This window comes from Osmerus eperlanus, chromosome 12 (assembly GCF_963692335.1).
Source record: "Osmerus eperlanus chromosome 12, fOsmEpe2.1, whole genome shotgun sequence".
NCBI lineage: Eukaryota > Metazoa > Chordata > Actinopteri > Osmeriformes > Osmeridae > Osmerus > Osmerus eperlanus.
Window position 1 is genome coordinate 9,077,613 of NC_085029.1, and position 19,549 is coordinate 9,097,161.

Below are 19,549 nucleotides of genomic sequence, written 5' to 3' on the forward strand. Positions count from 1 at the left end.
ATCAATCCTTAGAAGGGAAATGTTCTGTTACTTCTTTTCTACTCTATCATTTCAGACTACAGCAGATCAGGCATGGAAAAACGTAGTTAAAACAATCTAATTATTTTCAAATCAGTTGTAACCTACAGTAGGGAGTGTGGGGCGGAGTTAGAAGCACGCAGTAAATGAGCGCACCCACAGAATGCAGTCTATTATGGACTATTTGCTTCTGCCCACTAGAGGCTATCGCTGGCGACTTTCATACTGACCACCTAGCTCGAGGAACGTGCACAAGTACTACTGCAGCAGCACTATGCTTTTTTGGAACACTTTTTGAGGTAAACGCTGAAAAAGGCTACTTTCTGTACATTTGCGTTTGTGGCATAAAGTGCTATTTTTTAAAGTTGTATTTAATAATGCAATTTGTACACCTATTCATGCCAGTTCCTTTTGAAAACAACAGCTACGAGGCATGTCAAAGCATGGCAATCAAAGTTGTGAAAGCGTTTTAATCCATTTTAGTTTTCCAATCCAAGATTAAACAGACTACATGATGTCAAACGCAGAAGTGGAAATAGCTGGACGCGGCTTTCCAGGTCTTCCTATGGACGATGACTGCTTATCTCCTCATGTTCCATCTATGTTGCGAACCAATACCTTGAGTGCAAGAAGAAACTCCTATGGACTTCATAAGATTAATATGGGTATTGACACACAGCTTTACAGTGGAACAATTTCAAAGGCTTTATCGTGGTCCGCTGAGAATATTTTGAGTTTATCTGTTGAGGAGGAGAAAACCTACTCTCCGTCGTCTCCATCTCCCGTCTCAAGCCCTGGCTCAAGCACCAACACGTCCCCATGCACCCAAGACGCAGAACCAGCTTCTCCAACACAGAAGTGGGGCACTGTCCCAAACACACAGGATGCCAGCTCGGACTCCGAAAATGAACAGGTTCAAACTAAGCAGCACAAAGTGTTGTCACGCATTCCATTTGAAAGCAAATGGGAACAGGAGGAGAAAGAGGACATTGAGACGAAAGCTGTGGCAACTTCCCCTGATGGAAGATATCTGAAATTCAACATCGAGATTGGGAGAGGGTCGTTCAAGACTGTTTATAAAGGACTGGATACAGAAACGACCGTTGAGGTGGCATGGTGCGAGCTACAGGTGAGTTCGTTGCCTTTCAGTCAGCTTGTATTTATTCTCACACAAATAGGCCTATCGTACTGTACTTAAAACCGTATGTCCTCCTCGCACACTTAATTTTCTCAGATCAAATGTTGAGTAGGGAAAGGTCAAACAAATCAAACAGATGTATGCAATGTTTTTACTGTTGATCCTCTATAAATATCCAGGATCATAGACCATTGTTATCTTTTGGAAGTGGTTCTAAGGTTACTTCTGATAGCAATATGTGTGTTGACTGCCTAAAAGTGGATACCTCTGCATGTGGATTATTGTGAGTTTGATCCTTTGATTCTCGATAACCATAGTATCTCAACAGCTGTGGCTTGTTCTCAATGGCAGTCAAGTACAAAACCGTCAGTCAAGAGAAGGCTTATTCAGTGTGTTTGAATTTCTAAGCCTGATTAAACTTACACCTATACCTATCCACCTCTGGGTTTAGTCACACTCTTGTGAATTTGTCTGTCCTTACTTTTTGTTTTACCTTGACATGGATTGTGTCAGGCCCAGTGTGTGGGGTCATCTTGTGACCAAGAGTCTGTGTGCCCTATACTCTTTCACTTTCAACCAGTGGTTGTTACTGTTAACCAATAAATTAAAGGCAACTCCTCCAATGGATGTTTACTCAATTTGAAGTTGAGTTAACTAAACTAAACTGTACTAAATGATATGCAAGAATTATACAGTATAAAGGTCTAGGACCATCGTCTTTGAGGGACTTAGTGAGCACTTACGTGAACTTGTATGATGTCACATTGGAGTAGCTACACACATGCCATAGGTGTCACTGGAAACTCTGGGATTAAAACTGAGAGGACAGTGGATTCTCTTTGGCACCCCGTCCCGTGGGCAGTGCCTGCAACGATGACTTGCAGAAGCCTTAAACTATTGCTATGGCTGCCTAATGAACATTTCCACCTTTTTGGACAATAATATTTTAACATTTTATTCTCCTCTGATCTAGCTGTTGTTAACCAGCCAGGGTAGCAGCCATCCTCTGTGTCGCACCACACAATGAAAGATCATCCTCAGATCTGAGCAGTGCCTGTGTGGCTTTCTGAGAACCCCAGCAAAAGAGAAAGGATTACCTGGGAGAAGTGAATCTACCCCCAAGCTCTAGCAGCAGGTGTGACACTGGCCTACAGCTGTCGATCCACGTTTCTGTGTCCCGTCGGGGGACACAGAAACATCAGGGTCTCTGAGAGACCCTGATGTCACATTGACCACTGTACTAACCCCGGTCATTACAGCCCACTGCTTAAGTACCAACAGGCCTATATCTAGGTTAGAAGGCCAGAGTGCTGTTACCCCTCCTTGGCTTTCTGTCACTGGTTTCATGGGCTTTAAGTCTTTTAATCGCCCTTTAATGAGCTTAAAAAGTGGTTGATGTGGTTACTGACCTCAGACTCAGTCAGGCTGATGTTAAACACTGTCAGGTTTTTATCTTGCTGCAGTTCATCAGTAACTATCTTTTTCTGTTCTTTTTTGCAAATGTAGCTCCTCGTAGCTTAATAGTACGAAGCCGATAATAGGCAACAAAAATCCCTTGATGCAGCATCATTAGAAATCCACATAGAGAATCCTAAATCCAATTAACTATGTATTATAGGACCTGAGCTGTAATCTGGAGGCTGTTAAGAACCATTGCACAGAACGTGAGGAGGATTCAAATGGCAGCTGGTCAGCCAGACTAGATCTTGCGAGGCTATTTCCAAAACGTCTTTAACGTGGCACTAGCCAGGAAGGTCGGTTGTGTTCTAATGGCACTGTTGTGGACTTCCCGTGTTGCATTGCGACCAAGCCTGCACCTTGTTTCAGGCCATGGCCTTGTTCTTTAACTCACAAATAAAGACCACATTTCATCTAGAGCATAAATACGAAACGTGAAAGTGTAATCTATGAGGTTATACTGACAAACACCAATTGCCTACAGAACAAAATGTCAAAGGTTTGTGTTTGGAAACACTGTTCTGTTGGAGGAAATTGCATTGGGGGGAGGGGGAGGGATACAGCTTTCCGCTACAAGTAGACTAGATTATGCTATAGTGAAGTGAGTATGTGAGGAATTGTCTGTGTTGTTAATAATGAAGGACTTCCGGTATGATCCCCTTTCATTGCTTCAGGAAATGGTTAACCAGTGTGTTGCAACATAAGTTACAAAGAGTCAGTTTGGATGCTATACAGTTATAGCTATACAAAATACTCTATAGCTAAATATATTGTACATTTTTCATTTTGTTGACAGTAATAACAAAGAAGTTGAAGTGCTTCAAAGAAGTTATATAACTTTGGCATTTTTTTTAACTGTGGTGTGCCTTTTAATAATAATAATAACAGTTATTCAGATGCAATTTTCTTTTTTAAAACATGGGCTTGAATAACACACTGTTGAAGTATTTTTTTTATTGTGGAGTTCCACCCCACCTTCATTATAAATTGATAATGGTAACAGCAGTGCTCTCCTGTTGCACCTTTATCTGGAACCAGCACACCAGCTCATTTGTTATGCTTTAGAAACACAGGCAGTTCTGAATCTTTTTTTTTTAAGTGGGTTTTAATTAATACTTGATTGCAAATAGACTTGTGTGTGTTAACATGGATGTGTGTACCATTAAATTGTTTTTATTTCAATTGAAACAAATGAGTGTGTTGAGCAATGAGGAGAAGGGCTTACGTCACCTGTGCTGGACTCAATAGTGAAGGGTTCAAATACATTGTTGGGGAGGGGCCCAAAGAGGTCAGTTTCCTAAAGCCTTTTCAACATTAGACATAGTTTAAACCAAGATATCAGTCTAAAGTCGGCACCAAAATCCCATATTCTTTAACTAACCTCAGTGTCCAAACACAAGATACAGTTCTCATAGTGGTTTCTGTGCTGCCAACATCCACACTGGTTTTCTTCTGAAAGCCCACACTCCTGCTGGACCAAGCTTATCAGCCACAGCCTCATGGATGCATTCCCTCTCAGGGGAAAGTGTAGGGGCTCTCAGTGATAGGCCACACAGCAGATTTCAGCATGTCATGATAATGTGGGGCCACCTTGTTTGTTATTTGTTCCTTTTAACCCTTGTGTTATCTTCGGGTCATTCTGACCCATCAGTCATTGTGACCCACCGTCGTATTGCGACAAATTTACCTCCTACAAAAACAAAGTGAAGCATTTTCTTTTAACTGTTGGGCTGTCTCAGACCCCCCACATTGCAATGGTTAAAAGAAAATTATTTTTATTTGTTTTTGTATTGGGTAAAATTGGGTAAACACAACGGTGGTTCGTTATGAACCTTTGGGTCATGTGACCCGAAGGCAGCACAAGGGTTAAGCGGTTGAGAGGGTAGGGTGCATGAGCCGACATGCTCACTTGCTATATAGTAGAATATTTACTGACTCAGACTTTTTGGGCAATATATTTTTTTAGCATTTAGCCATGAAGATATATGCTGTTGATTTATATATATATATTTTTTCAATTTATTCGATTGAACAATTATTTGCTGTTTCATTGCTACTGCTAATTGGAAAACCCCCTCTTCTCATGGTATACATTTTTTAATTATACAACTGTGAAAAGTAAATAATAGCTCATATCCCATTAAAGCATTTTTGAATGATTCATTATGTAGTCTTGAATGCTAAGTTTTCCAGTTCTGTTTAATAGAACAAGAAAATGGAGAAACCATGCTGTGAACTTACTGATCTAATCCCACATGTTGGTGTAATGCTTCTCCCTTGAAGATAGAGCCTCATTCATGCCAGCACAACCACACAGAGCAGGATGCATTAATTAATGGAAATAACAGCAATCTCCATCTGCCAGTTGCAAGTATTGAGCTACAGTATCATACTTTACACACTGTTCCATTGGCATAGATATGTCCCAAGACTCACTTCCATTACAGGAAACTGTATAAAAATGTTTTGTGAGAGGTTTTACTAAACATGCCAGGACTCCATTGGCTTCCAGCCTATAATTGTATTAGAATAGTGTCTTTCAGTCACTTACATTTTATTGAGTGATTAATACTGCTAATTTTCAAATGTGTCTTAGTTCATGCTTGAGAGCTCTGGAAAGCAAGGTTTTGTTATTTTATTCATTTTTAAACAATCACTTTGCAAGTTATGTTATCTAATAAATCTAATCCTGTGTCCATTCTTCCATTGGTCATGCCTGTACAAATCAATTTGGAATTAGAATTAATTTACAATGTGTCTTTTGGCAGAACTGATTGGTCATTTTGGAGGTATCACTTCCTTAACAAACCCAATGATCCTTGATGTTGAGGCCACACGGCCAGAACAGAGTAAGGCATAACACAAGGCTGTTAGTTAACCCTTGGTTCTGGATGGAGGGGAAGCAAATTGAAGGTGTTGGGACTGTAAATAGGCTTTAAGTAGCCATGTAAATCTATCCATGTATTGCTCTTTGGTGTGTCTGACATTACGTTTGTCCCAGATATGACTTGACATCTTAATATAATGTGTATGTGTTGCTTAACAGTGTTAACAAATATATATATACAGTATACTGTTTTTTGTTGTTTTTCGAAAGACATTTAAACGTCTTAGGTGTACAAAGTTGTACAACAGTTTTTCGGTTGGTTCCTCTCGCCGGACAGAACCATTAGTTCTTCAACAGGGGAGCATGACCAGAGAATGCTCCACTCTCAGGTTGTTTACACCAACTCCCTGACAACAGAGCACCGCTCTGGTTCTGAAATGGCGTGTGCCTCGTCGAAAGGATCTGATCATGCACTGCTTGAAAAGTCAAGAGTATAATTTTAAACCAGGCCGAAATGGCACAGGCAGCCAGTGTAGTGCAGAAGATTAGAGGGACATTGACAAATACCTTGAAGATTGTTGTTGAGTAGTGCATATTGTAGCTCCCGAGACATGTTTGTCTGAATCAGTAGTGAGCTGGAGATAAGACATTGATTTCCAGGAAGACAGTTGGACATTCTAATTGGTTCTTATTACCAGATGCACAGGAAGGCTTCTGTTTGCATTGCTCTTTGGAAATTCTAAAGAACTATTACTTTGGGGTCTGACTAAAAGGCTGTTGAAGCATGTTTTTTAAATGAATGCATAATGATGATCACATGATAATCAAATGATCACAATCTGAGGAATATGGGTGTATTACATAATGTTAGTAAGAATTATTCTCCATAATACAGTATGGACAGAAATAAACTGCATTTGAAAAAAGAACCTGTGTGTAAGTGTACTTGGCCAGTACAGGCCTGTAGAGTCCTTTAAAACTCACATTACCGCCAAAGAAACATGACAACGTGTTAAGTGTTCCTTGGCAGCGTGCTGTACACCTTATACTATAACACATTACATATTACTGACACACTACTTGTTTGCGACACATTTGCTTCATTAAATGTGTTATTCAGGCAAGTGGAAATATTTTAGCAACCATAAGTCGCACACAATGGATATTAGGGTTGTAAAATAGTTTATTTGCTTGAATTTTCCTCCCGTTTGGCCAAGTATTGACTCATGTCAGATTTCAGAACTTTGAGTAGCACTCCTCAGTACAGGAAGGCTGGAGACGAAACTCACTTTTTGAGCCTGAAATGCACTTAATGAATTAATGTTATATTTAAGTTTTGGTTAATTAAGTTTGATTTGGAGCACACAACATTTATTTCTGAACCGCAACCAATTCTTTTTGAATGAAGCCTCTGCTGGCTGTAGGTATTCTCAGCATCTTAAAACCTCTGTTTTGTGCTTTTTTATCTCCCCTATTCTCTCAAACTTTGAGAAAACAAGCCAGTTCCAACTTTACTTGAACATTGATACCTGTTCTGAGTGCTGCAACACAACACATGCACTGTGTCGACTCATAAAATGCATGACTGTTTGTAATGGAAACCTGCTGTCTTCTGGGGATAAATCAGATGGATTTTACTTGTGGGACTTCCTCACTTGTATGTGCTATCGGACCTTGATGAAAGGCAGAATGTCATTTCACGTCCTGCCAGAGATAACCTTGGGTCTGACCTGCTGTCTGAAGAGTGGTCAGCATTATCAGTGTCTTGAAATACTCTTACAGAGAATAGGTTGCTACATCACAGTATACTTTACTTTGCAATGTGAAACAAAGAATGTCTAAGTTAACCAGCGTGGATAAATGACAGGTACGTTTTTGAGAAACCACTTTTTGCGCAGTTGCGTTTTGCATAAAATGTTGACATGATCCACGTGACACCGTACAATCAGTGTTGCTCCAGAATGAAAAGATAGAGCAGAAATAGCCGTGTCTCTAGTGGCATGGCTCAGGGAAAGAGTTGAGCTGATTCATGTCTCTCTTTTTTAGAAACAACTCAATTCAGTTCCAAGGACAACCAGGATTCTACACATGCAGTCTTTCCAAAGGATTGTCCAGAAAAGATTAAGATGTTCTTTCATGAAATAACTGAGTAACTCAAAGGTATAGTGAAATTACAAAATAAACTGCTGGTGCAGTTAATGACATAGGCGCCAGGCGTTGGTCAGAATGCTAGCAGCCTGAGAGGGTGGCTTCACTGGTGGTTCCTTATTAGATGACTGGCTAACCTCTACACGCTACCATGTTTAGTGACCAAGGTTTTTCTTGGAATGGGCACACTAATACCTTAGTTCTGAACTCCGAGCCTGAATGCTATGCTGTGTGTAAGTGTATATGTTTGTTTTTGTACTGTGTGTGCGTGTGTTCTGCTGCATATGTTTACTAAGTGTATGTTTGGAGACTTTCTACTACTTGATCTGAACTCAGCCTGAACTGGCATCAGAGGCACGGAACCTGAGGTCAAACTGCTTCTTTTTCTTTCTTTTTTTTACACAAATCGTTATATCAACCATCCTTGACGTCACTGTTTCAGATATACAATAGAGCAACATTTAACCCCCACTAACCCACTGTCATACTCTGCTCTTTTCCACAGACATGGTGATTCTTCCTTCTTCTTTCCCCAGTAATCACATCATTGTTGACCGGTAGACAAATCAAGAATTGTTTTAACCTTATTAAGCACAAGGTCAGTGCATGATTTGGGAATAATGTTCTCTGCTACCCCAGGCTCGATATCTCTATTTTCACCACTTCCACAATATGGCTCGAGGATCATAACAAAAGTGTAACAGAAATGTTTTTGTCTGGTTGCTACATGGATCTGGCGGTATAAGGGTTACAGAACTCACCCTAAGCAAAGCCACGTGGCTTGTTATGTAGTCCGGCACGCCTTGTCCGTCTCCCTGTTGTCATAATAGGGGTGCTGACAGGCAGTACTTAATATCAGCGCTCCTACCCTCAACACTGTTTATGCAACTCCTCATCTGTGGCACCGGGCCCAATATAATTCAGATAGGCTTTGCAGATCCCCTAACCTTCCAGTGCCTAAAAAAAGGAGAGGGTGATGTGCAGGAAGGAATGAAGTCCTCTACCATGTCAAAACAGACACATTTACAGTGAAGTGGTGCAACAATGCGTTCAATTGGGATATGTGCTATATGCTTGTTTGGTGTTACTTGTATTCAGGAGTGGAGGAAAGGAGGAAACAGACAAAACCTTTTGAAACTTTTTTATTTCTTGTCCAAAGTGTTTTGCTAACTGTTTGTCTCTGTTAAATGAGTGGTTTTTTTAAACACGTACTGGAATGGCAAACAAGACCATGGAGATTCTCTTTCAATGCTGTAATCTTTCTCAAGGAAATTCCAGAGGCTACACGAGAGTGACACTGGCCAAGGTTGTGCATTACTCAATAACATGCTGCATGTGATCATTTACCAGTGATGACTTTGCCAGTCTACAGTAAAGATGAGTAGAAAAGGTTTATTAAGAATGTCCCATCCGTTCATGTACTTAAAAATCATCACAGAAATTAGCCACAACTTAAATGTATATGGTTAGATACATTAAATCACCCTCAGATAAAATTGACACAAACGTATCACAAGAAAGCAATTGTAATGTTGGATATTTGTCAACCTACTATGTTAATAATTCTTTAATCAGCCCTGCATTGCATTCCTGAATGAATTACCCAACCGTAGCACTTTATATAATGCAGACTTGAAATGGTCAACCTTAGTTAACTTATATCAGCCACACTTTGGAGAAAGCTTTTGGAAGCCTCACATTCTATTCTCACTTTTACTGGTCCAGTCATGTCTGTATTGGTCAGTTCTCTGTGCAGTACGTTCACACAACCTCTCATTTAACAATGTAAATGTTAAATGGGGGTGTCCTGCCATGGGTGAGAGCCATGCCAGAAGCCAGAAGCATGTCCTGTCCTCTGCTGCTAACGGCCTGCTCAGAACCAGCCCTGTCAGATCCTCTATCAGGAGGGATGGGCCCTCACAGGGGGCTCTGATTAGAGACATGCCTCAAAACACACACACACACACACACTCACTAACACACACACACAAACATATTTTTGTTATTTATTTTAATTTATTTAGCCTGTGCAGCAATCTGTTATGGTCGCAGTTAGATAGGGATGGGGATCGTTAATTTTTATCGATACCATTTTCGAGACTGCTTAACGATCCGAGTCTTTATTGATACCACTATCGATACTTTTCTGGGGTGAGCTTGAGCTAACCACCATCTAAATGAATGAATTTGGCAAATGTTAAACATATAGCAGCACCCACACAACCCACGCCACACTTTATGTAAACAAGATTACTGAACAACTTTTATAACAATAACTTAAGTAAAACAGATGTCAAATAAAACAAGGGGAACGTGTTGCTCTCAGGAGGAGGCTGGATAAAAGGAGCACATATTGGCACAATGGATCCTGGCTCTGGCTAAATCTACAATTGTCCACTACAGATGTACTATCCACAACCTGGATGAGTAACTAGTATAAATCACTGTGATTGGTTGGTTGACAAAAAGTGACATTGACAAGCCGTCATTGTTCAAGACTTTATTAAAAGTTTAACACGTTTCAACAAAAGGCACCTGATATAGCTAAATGACCAGCTAACCAAACTCAAACCTTCCTTATCTCATCCCTATTTTGTTATGTCTCTGTTATTGTTTAACAAGATGCTTAAGCAGCCCACAGAGACATGCTCCCGGTGACTATGTTTTGATCGATCAGCAGCGGGGCGGGAGAGGCTAGTATTCACATAAACACTCGTTGGCAGGCCATTTAATTAAATGTAGTAATTCTATTAGACAATCTATGTATGTTTGTGCACCAGTGATTTGATTTAAATTACATGACTTATCTCTCGAGACATAAGTTACATTATATTAGCCTACCTAGTCTCGATAGCGGTATCGTTAAGCTCAGACTTTATTGATCTCCGGGTTTTGAGAAATTTGGAACCGGGTCCTTACAGAACCGGGTACCGATCCCCATAGTACGTTATTGCGGTGTTTTATCTCATGTAGCTCGAGGGAAAGGCTAGTGAAGCACAGGTCTGTGGATGCACCACATCAGATAAAAGCAACATTGTTATTTATCGAGACCTGACTTTCAAAGACTTTCAATAGCCGTAATGCAAAACGACATATGGGTGAAGCCTCTCTTGTAATTGATCTCTCTCACTCCAATTCTTTACATAAATCATCCTTACCGTCATTATACCCCCCCCCTCCCGATACACACACACACACACACACACACAGACACACACACACACACACTCCCCGCCCCTTGTGGATATGGCCTAGGGGCAAAGCAGGAGAAAGGGGAAGGAGTAGTGGTCAGCCAGTTGTAAACATCAACATATCCACAGTGCTTTTTCCCCCAGAAAGACCTCAATGCAGGATTCATGGTTAGAAGGTCTCCCGGGACTTTTCCACCCACCACCCACAACACGCCAGGCTACTGAGACTGAGGATAAATCCAGACATTCATGCTGCATGCAGCACAGAAATGGCTTTGTCCACCCAACGTAATTGCTGTGTGTACCGGTAGTTCGATTTCGCACAGCTTTCGGAAACCTCCTTTACGAAGGTGTCAAGTCACAGCTCCGCTCCACGGAAAGATGTGCTTATGTAACGTTGGGTCTCAGAGATGACCCTGTGGTTTCCTTCTATTAGCCAAGAAACGATACAAAAACAAAGAAATTAAATCGAGAACCTCATTTCCCTATTACTCTTTGCTGAAACACTTGCACAGACACTGCGTTTGGTCACGCTTCCATTTGTTTCAGCAGCAGTTTGACGGCGTGTTTATTCGTTCCCGCAGACCCTCAAGCTGACCAAAGTGGAGCGGCAGCGCTTCAGTGAGGAGGTGGAGATGCTGAAAGGCTTGCAGCACCCCAACATCGTCCGCTTCTACGACTCCTGGAAGTCCACGGTGAAGGGACACAAGTGTATCCTCCTGGTCACTGAGCTCATGACCTCGGGCACCCTCAAAACGTGAGTTGTTGTCGTCGGGCGTGAGTCAGCTGCCCTCGTCCTGCATTGCCCGTGAACCATATCTGCAGTTTGAACATATAGATGGGGTTAACTTTGACATACCGAGAAACACGCACAGGTTTCGTCATTTCATCGTCATGTCCTTTTGCTTCCAGGTACCTGAAGAGGTTCAAGGAGATGAAGCTGAAACTGCTCCAGCGCTGGAGTCATCAGATCCTCAAAGGCCTCCACTTCCTGCACACGCGCACCCCTCCTATCATTCACAGGGACCTCAAGTGCGACAACATCTTTATCACTGGCCCCACCGGCTCTGTCAAGATAGGGGACCTGGGCCTGGCCACGCTCAAAAGTGCCTCCTTTGCAAAAAGTGTCATTGGTAGGTGACTGTGTGTCCTTCTCTTGCCATCTAGATTTGACCATTTGGTTATGGTTCCCCTGTTAGTATAATCCATGAGTGCTCGGAAAGTAAGTTTCAACAACTTTTGTTGTGTCATGAAGGATACCTAGCCACTGCCCATGGCTAGCTCCCATAGTGGAATCTGGTGAATAGTGCAACAACAGGAAGGAGAAACACAACATTTGCGACAGATGCATTGTTAAAGGTCAACATAACTGGCTAATCGGGAATGCAAGGGTGTGGGCATACAAGGAAACAGGGCCAGCAAACCTCCGTAGGACACAAGACTTAATACTATATGACAGGGTTCTCCAATCCTGGTCCTCAAGGGCCGCTTTCCTGCATGTTTTAGATGTTTCCCTGCTCCAGCACACCTGATTCAAATGAATGGTCATTACCCGGCATCCACAGCGCTTGATAACAACCCATTCATTCGAAATGACATATATTATGATACACATATTCCAGCATATTCCGCCTTTATCCGATCAAATTATGAACACTGAAGTGGAAAGCGGAGGGGTGAGACTCAGTCACTTGTGTTGGGTAGGTTGGGCGTAGAAGACAGACATGGAGGTGAACCAATGGCTTTATGGTTGAAAATAGTTTTGACTTCTTTTAGGCTTCCACAGACTGGCATACATGGGTACTGAGACCAACCCATATCTAACGGAGCGCACCAAAGACCCCATTCATACCGATGCTACGGCACTGAATTGCTATTAGATGTGTGACTTTAGTTATTTTCCCCAGTGTCATGTGTGCGTGGGTCTGACTGTCCCCTTCCCTGTGTCTGTGTGACAGGGACGCCAGAGTTCATGGCCCCGGAGATGTACGAGGAGAAGTACGATGAGGCGGTGGACGTCTACGCCTTCGGCATGTGCATCCTGGAGATGGCCACCTCGGAGTACCCCTACTCCGAGTGCCAAAACGCAGCCCAGATCTACCGCAAAGTCACCAGTGTGAGTGCTCTTCCGTTTCCTGGGTTTCATGTAATGGTCAGCATGTGTTTTCCTTCCTGTCATGTAATGAGGAAGAAGCTGAGAGCCACCTGGATAGGCGTCCGGATGCTTGAGTTTGACGTGGAAGGAAACCTGTATGTGATTAAAAGTCCATCTCGTCAATTAGAGGTTCACAGAAGTGTTTCAAGGGTTAGTGCTAAGGAACGGTGGTGTACTTTCATCAGACACGGTGCAGCAAAAACATAATTTCGACTACAATTTCACGTGGTTAGGATGATAGGTCCGTGAAACTATAACATCAAATCTCAAGCATAAAATTGGAAACTATTTTGTAGGTGCAGTCTTTTTACAAGATGCATGCCACAACATGATCTCAAGGGATGATTGACTCAGTGATTGGTCATTCGTGTGGCCCATCCTCTGTAAGATCATGGTTAGATTGAGATCTATTGGAAGGCTCCCACATTCTCCAGGCAAGGCAATGGGCTTTTTAAAATGAGTTAGATTAAAGAGGGGACTTTTTGTAAATGTCCTTCTAAATTGCTCACAAATTCACCCTAATTTCAGGTCATTCCTGTATACAGTTAACTTAATCCCAGTTAAATTTGTAAACAGATGCACTGTTCTTGGGCATAAGAGACTTCTCCCTTCCACACAGGACACTCTCCTTTGTACATCTAGTGGTAAGAGTTCAGTTTAAAGCCAAGAACTTGATAGCAGGATAAGATCACTTTTCCTTGAACACCCTTATCATAAGAAATCTAGAGTAAGCCTCACAGAATGTACAGGCCAGAGTCTGACCAGAGTGAAGCAACCCAGTCGATTCCAGTAAAAGGCTGGTGCCACCACATTGAGACCTGTGTTTTCTGCCTTTGGGCTGTAGAGGAGCGATGACGCCACTGCGGGCATGGCCAGGCGATGGTAGAGTTATGTGTTTTCGAAATGACGTCCCTCTAGTCCCCAAACAGTGCCCGCTGCTTTTGCCCCGGAGAGACAGACAGAAAGAAAACAGAGGGCTTCCAAGGGGCTGTAGAGTGAAGCACAGGGGCAAAGCCAAACCAGGGAGTCTTGGTGTGGATGACTCACCAGCTCGCACAGGGAACACTGGCATACGTGTCTCAGATCAGAAGCCATCAATAAAGTCAATGTTCCATTTAGAGCTTAAGGGGCCTCGTTAGTTAAGGCTGTCTTGGGCCTGTACCTGGCACTGCTGTTGTTCATAAAGTGTCTCCGAAATAATGGGATATTATATTTACCAACAGATATTGAAGCCAAGAGAACGTACGCAAGTAAATAGGTCTTTTGAGCGCACTTCTATTAAAAGACAATTAGAAAAATATGTTTTGATTTGCAGTACAGAGTACACTCTGTTGAAACACTACGTAGTTGAAACACTACGTTCACCTGCAAAGTTGGACGGAAGAATCTTAATAGGGTGAATGTTTATATTTTCCTTCACAGTACATACTGCCATAAATGATCAATGACGAATGTACCATTAGTGTTGAGAGTATTAGCACCGTGACCAGCTCTTACTTCAGCAACAGCGGTAGCGCGACAGGATAGGGGACAGGTTAGGTGGGGTGGGGGGGGGGGTTACAGGGGGGTTACAGTACACGAGAACAGCGAAGACCCAAATCAGCTCCTTTGGAAACAGCCACCCGTGCTTTCAAATGTCGACTTGGTATTTTCCATTGCCTATGCGTTCTTTCGCCTGTGTTGATGTGGACTCTGAGCCCCTGTGCTATGCAGGCTGACGGCAGACGTCACCCGTCGCCACAGGACTCCACCACCCCCGAGGAGGGCTGTTATGGGTTCCGTTGACACTTAGGTTATGGGCGGAGCGTTTCAGTGTTGACCATGGATCTGTCGTGCTGGAGATGGGAAAGCACACTGCGCGATCACCTCCAATCAGACGCCCGTCTGTCTAGCCTCAGATGTGTGGCCGACTAGACACGAGACGCTTCTCTTTCAGGATTTTGGCTTGAAAGGACAGCTCCAGTGAAAGCTGCTCATCTGCTATCATGTTTTGTTCCCAGGGGATGAAACCAGACAGCTTCTACAAAGTCAAAGTTCCGGAGCTCAAAGAGATCATTGAAGGATGCATACGGATGGATAAGGATGAAAGGTATCGGTGGCATTGTGCATGAAAACAAGTATAAGTGCCTAAACAGTACACTTCCTTCTTCCATCATCTCCTTTCCTGAACAGTGCATTTCCCCTCAATCAACTCTTTTCCTTCACAAAAACACATCCTGATATCATCTCCTCAACAGCACACTTCCTTCCATCAAACTCCTTTCCTAAACGTTCCGACTTCCTAACCTTAGCCCTAAACGCTGTCCAGGTACACCATCCGGGACCTGCTGGAGCACACCTTCTTCCAGGAGAACAGCGGCGTCCACGTGGAGCTGGCCGAGGAGGACGACACGGTCAAGTCGGGCCTGAAGCTGTGGCTGCGCATGGACGACACCAAGAAGCTGCACGGGAAGTACAAGGACAACAACGCCATCGAGTTCCTGTTCGAGCTGTACAAGGACGTGCCGGAGGAGGTGGCCCAGGAAATGGTAGGCCTGTGTGCTGTGGATGTAATGGGGGGGGGGGGGGGTGAGTCTCCCTGCTCGTCAGCCCTCCCCATCTCACCCCTCACTGGTACTCGAACTCCGCACCTCTGACTTGCAAGTGCCACTCCTTACCAGCTACACCAACAAAAAGCTAGCTATTTGCTGGCAAGGGTGGCTTGCATACATACTTCACATTGGCCCCTCTAAACTGTCTACTTATTTAATTGGGACAATGTTTCTTGAAGTTCATAAAACATTTCTGTTTGTGCGTTTGTACGTGGAGGGGGAAGGAGGGGGGCTCTGTCTTGACCCCCCTCTGTCCCCCCCTAGAGAACAGAATTTATGATTTCATTGGAAGCGTGGACACCGGCATATGCTCAGCACTATAAACGGAAGCAAAGTGACAGGACTTAACTTTGAATTGTCGGTGGTGAAAAGGGACGGCAAAGTCCAGCAGGAATCTATAGTCTGTAGTCTCTCAAGGCCCTCTCAGATCTCTATTGCCCCCGACTGCCCCATCAGAGGTCACTTTTAATGAGAGATCTCTCCTGCATTCCTCTACCTGTTCCCACCTCCTTTTCGTCACCATCAAATTTATCATCTACAGGACATCTCGTCTGGCTTAAAAAAAAATGTTTTTATCATCCTCAGGACATCTCGTCTGGGTTATTTCCAGTAAGCCGAATATGTGTTGAGAGAATGATTAGAATGTGGGTAACTCCTAGCTATGTTCTACCGTGTCAGACTAGAACACCATGTTCTAACTGTTTCAGACTGGAACGCCATATTCTAACTGTGTCAGACCTTTACCCCTCACGCTGCAGTCGGTCAATGCATAAGTATCAATTGGCCACAGTAAACCTAGTAATAAGTATGATGTCATTAACTATGGTTTTTGTTTGCAGTTCTGCTGACCAGTTTGTATTAGGCCGAGCTTTGACTGGATGACTTTGTGCTCCGACCCAGGTTGTGCTGGGTTTTGTCTGCGAGGCCGACTTCAAGCTGGTGGCCAAGGCCATCCGGGACAGGGCGACGGCCATCAAGCGCCAGCGAGAGAAGCTGCGGCGGCAAGCGGAGGAGCAGCAGAAGAAGAAGAAGGAGGAAGTGGAAGCTGTGGAGGAAGAGCCGGTTGGCCCGTCCTCTCCCAAGGTCGATGACGCAGCATGGGTGTCGGCCGCCATTCCCACCCAGCCCCCGCAGCCCCCCCCAGGCCCGGTCCTGTCCCCCGTAAACACTTCCATAGACTCGGGCATCAACGCCAGCTTCCCTGCTGAGCCGGAGGAGCCAGAAGCAGACCAACACCAGCACTTCCACATCCGACACACCAGCTGCTCTTCTGTTAACTGTGAGCCTTCCACAGTAACTCGCTAATGTCGTTTGTAACATATGGCTGCGTTTATAGGGTGAGGGTTCTGGGTAACTTCAAGCAAACTACAGTCAGCTTGAGAGCTTAGTGTGTGACATTTCCACTTACGCCTAAAACATAGCTATGCAGTGCATGGAAATGTTTGCTGGTTTCATAAGAACCATTGGTAAGGAATGGCTCTGTTAGGACTGGAAAATATAGAGAAGCCTAACAGTGAAATGTGAAACTCATGAAAACTGAATAATTCAGTTCCTGATGATCCCACTTTGTGTGTGTGTGTGTTTGGGTGTGAATGCATGTTTGTTTATTAGTAACCGCAAGGCGAGACTATGAAGAGCCTATCACTGTAAATCCCAATAATTCCTATCAATCTTCTATAAATACACAAAGCTGAATTCCTCACCCGTTGGCCCCACAGAGCTAATCCAATGGAAAGCTCTCTGTGTGTCTGTGTGTCAGTCAGCCCGTCTGGGGTCAGTCACATGTTTAAAGCCTCTCGTCTTTTTTGTTGTAACAGCTGACTGTGAGATGGACGGCTATCTCAGCTCCTCTGGGATGCAGGAGACCCTGGAGGGGCTCACCCCCAGCGGGCCTTCCTGCCCTCCCAACCCACGCGCCCACAACCCAGCCACCAACCCCATCCCAGCCCTCCGCTTCCCTTCAGTGAGTCAGTGGGGGGTTCTGCCTAACCGACTTGCAGATGTTGTTAACATGAAGCGGAGGAGCACAGCAAATGGGTTACCTTGAGGATGAATGTCTAACTGCGCTGATGTGTCTCGCGGTGACCTGCTGTACTCATGCAGAGACCTGTTTCATCTTTTCAGAGTATTGCCGTGTCGAGTAGCACCGAGCAAGGCAACCACTCTGGATCTCCTAGTGGGTTTAACTCTCCAGTGGACAGGTAACTCTCTTCAGCTCTACTCCACCTGTCTGTCGGGCTCCAACGAGAATTGAGACACAATGTTGTCTCTCGGGTCAAAAATGAGGTTTATGCTCTCTCAAACCCGATCGACTGTCGACCAGTACTGTTGAAAATATACTCCAATCTCCCCTCTTTGTGTTGTGTATTTGTCTGAGTGGCCCAAGAGGGACTAGCCATTACTTGAAACGTTCAGATTGCCGGATCTCTGGTTCTCGGTCTCTGGACCCTGAAGCATCAGATGTGGTAGAGGCTGTGTTTTCCATGCAGTGGCACGTGAAGGGAATGGCTTTGCTCTCTGTGGGGGAGGCGTTGGTGGCCGGTGTGTCGGATCCAGTCATCGGAACCATCCTGTAACCAACAAATATCTCCAACACAGAACACGCTATCCTTAGAGGAGCTTACACAGGGTGGTGGACACTAGAAACATTGTTGCCTTATTTATATATTCTGGTTGTCCTGGTTATTCTTTTTATGTCCTGCTAGTACTGAAAAACAAGATTTACTGTGACACAAAGTTACTTTTGAGATTGGTAAGGAGACCATGGAAACACAGTCAACACTGCCAACCGGTAGACGGCTTGTAAATGTTTGCTGGCCCCGAAGGAGAAGCTGATGTGACCACGGCACCAAAAATTAGGCTTAAAGAGCTCAAGTCAGAGCTTTTATGAATATACTGCATGCTTTCCTAACCTTTGGATCTGGCCAATTCTCATGTGGACAAACGGAGCTGATCACATGGATATGCTGTTTACTTTCTGCGGTTATGTATCCATTTATTTAGCTGGTGATTTGGATCGCTGCTCAACGACTTCACATGTATTTCAGCACAAATGTTAGCAGGCGTATAATGAAGCTTTTGTAAGTGGGTTGGAATAGCTCCTGAGCTGTTTGTCATTTCCTTCTGTTACTGGCGCTCTTCCTGGCGCTCTTCCTGCCAATCAAACAACATTGGTTGTTTCCTGACAGTTTGACCCTGATTTTGTGACAGTTTATTCATTTTCACAGCTACGCCTCTGACGTGACCTCGGGTTTGAGTGATGGCTACGAGGGCCTATCAGAGAAGAGCGGCAAGTCGCCCGTCAGGCGTACGACAGGGAAGCTGTTCAGGAGAAGGACTCGCTCAAGACTGCGCATCACTGGGGTAAAACACGTCTCTCAGTATAGGGATTTGTTACACCCACTAATTAGTGTCCATACAGGTGGGATGATGTTTCCATACCAACCTCCTTCCTTTAAGTTCAGAACACCGTGGCATTGCACGGCAATGAGTGTGTATAGACTGGAAGCAGAAACAAACAGGCCGTGTTTACCAACATGCACTCAGAAAGTACAAGACACTACACCCACACAAACACACACACATACGAGCACACAGGAGCGCACACACACACGTTTTTTGTCCCTGTTGTGTTAACTGGCCAATGTCATGTCCCTGTTCTGTTACTGGGCCTAGTCTGCAGCACACTTATGTACTTTGTCTCTGCAGCTCTCTGATAAAGTTGACCGCGTGGTGGAGTGTCAACTGCAGACTCACAATGACAAGATGGTGACTTTCAAGTTTGACCTGGATGGAGATAACCCTGAGGACATTTCTGCTGTCATGGTAACTTGTCACCTTGAGCACTCATTGCTCCCACATGGTTGATCAATTAAGGAACGTTTTACAGTGATAGTCTGTCTTTGAATTCCTGGAATTGTGCATGCATATGGAAAATATGTTGTATTTATCTAACTATGTTGACATTATGTAACCCATGCTTATATGCATTATCAGTGCTGGCATAGAACATTCTGAGGAGCT

General features: G+C 43.9%; 1 protein-coding gene across 1 annotated transcript in view; it reads left to right on the forward strand.

Moving 5' to 3' along the window:
• The first annotated feature begins 211 nt into the window (after positions 1-211).
• The window catches only part of wnk4a (WNK lysine deficient protein kinase 4a), a 28,314-nt gene continuing 8,976 nt past the window's right edge, over positions 212-19,549 (forward strand). The window contains exons 1-11 of the mRNA XM_062474385.1: positions 212-1,147; positions 11,365-11,537; positions 11,693-11,913; positions 12,739-12,896; positions 14,936-15,024; positions 15,244-15,463; positions 16,427-16,805; positions 17,344-17,489; positions 17,651-17,727; positions 18,754-18,889; positions 19,235-19,351. Of these exons, the coding sequence (XP_062330369.1) occupies positions 530-1,147; positions 11,365-11,537; positions 11,693-11,913; positions 12,739-12,896; positions 14,936-15,024; positions 15,244-15,463; positions 16,427-16,805; positions 17,344-17,489; positions 17,651-17,727; positions 18,754-18,889; positions 19,235-19,351 (2,334 nt within the window). The 5' untranslated portion in view covers positions 212-529. The remainder of the gene's footprint in view (positions 1,148-11,364; positions 11,538-11,692; positions 11,914-12,738; positions 12,897-14,935; positions 15,025-15,243; positions 15,464-16,426; positions 16,806-17,343; positions 17,490-17,650; positions 17,728-18,753; positions 18,890-19,234; positions 19,352-19,549) is intronic.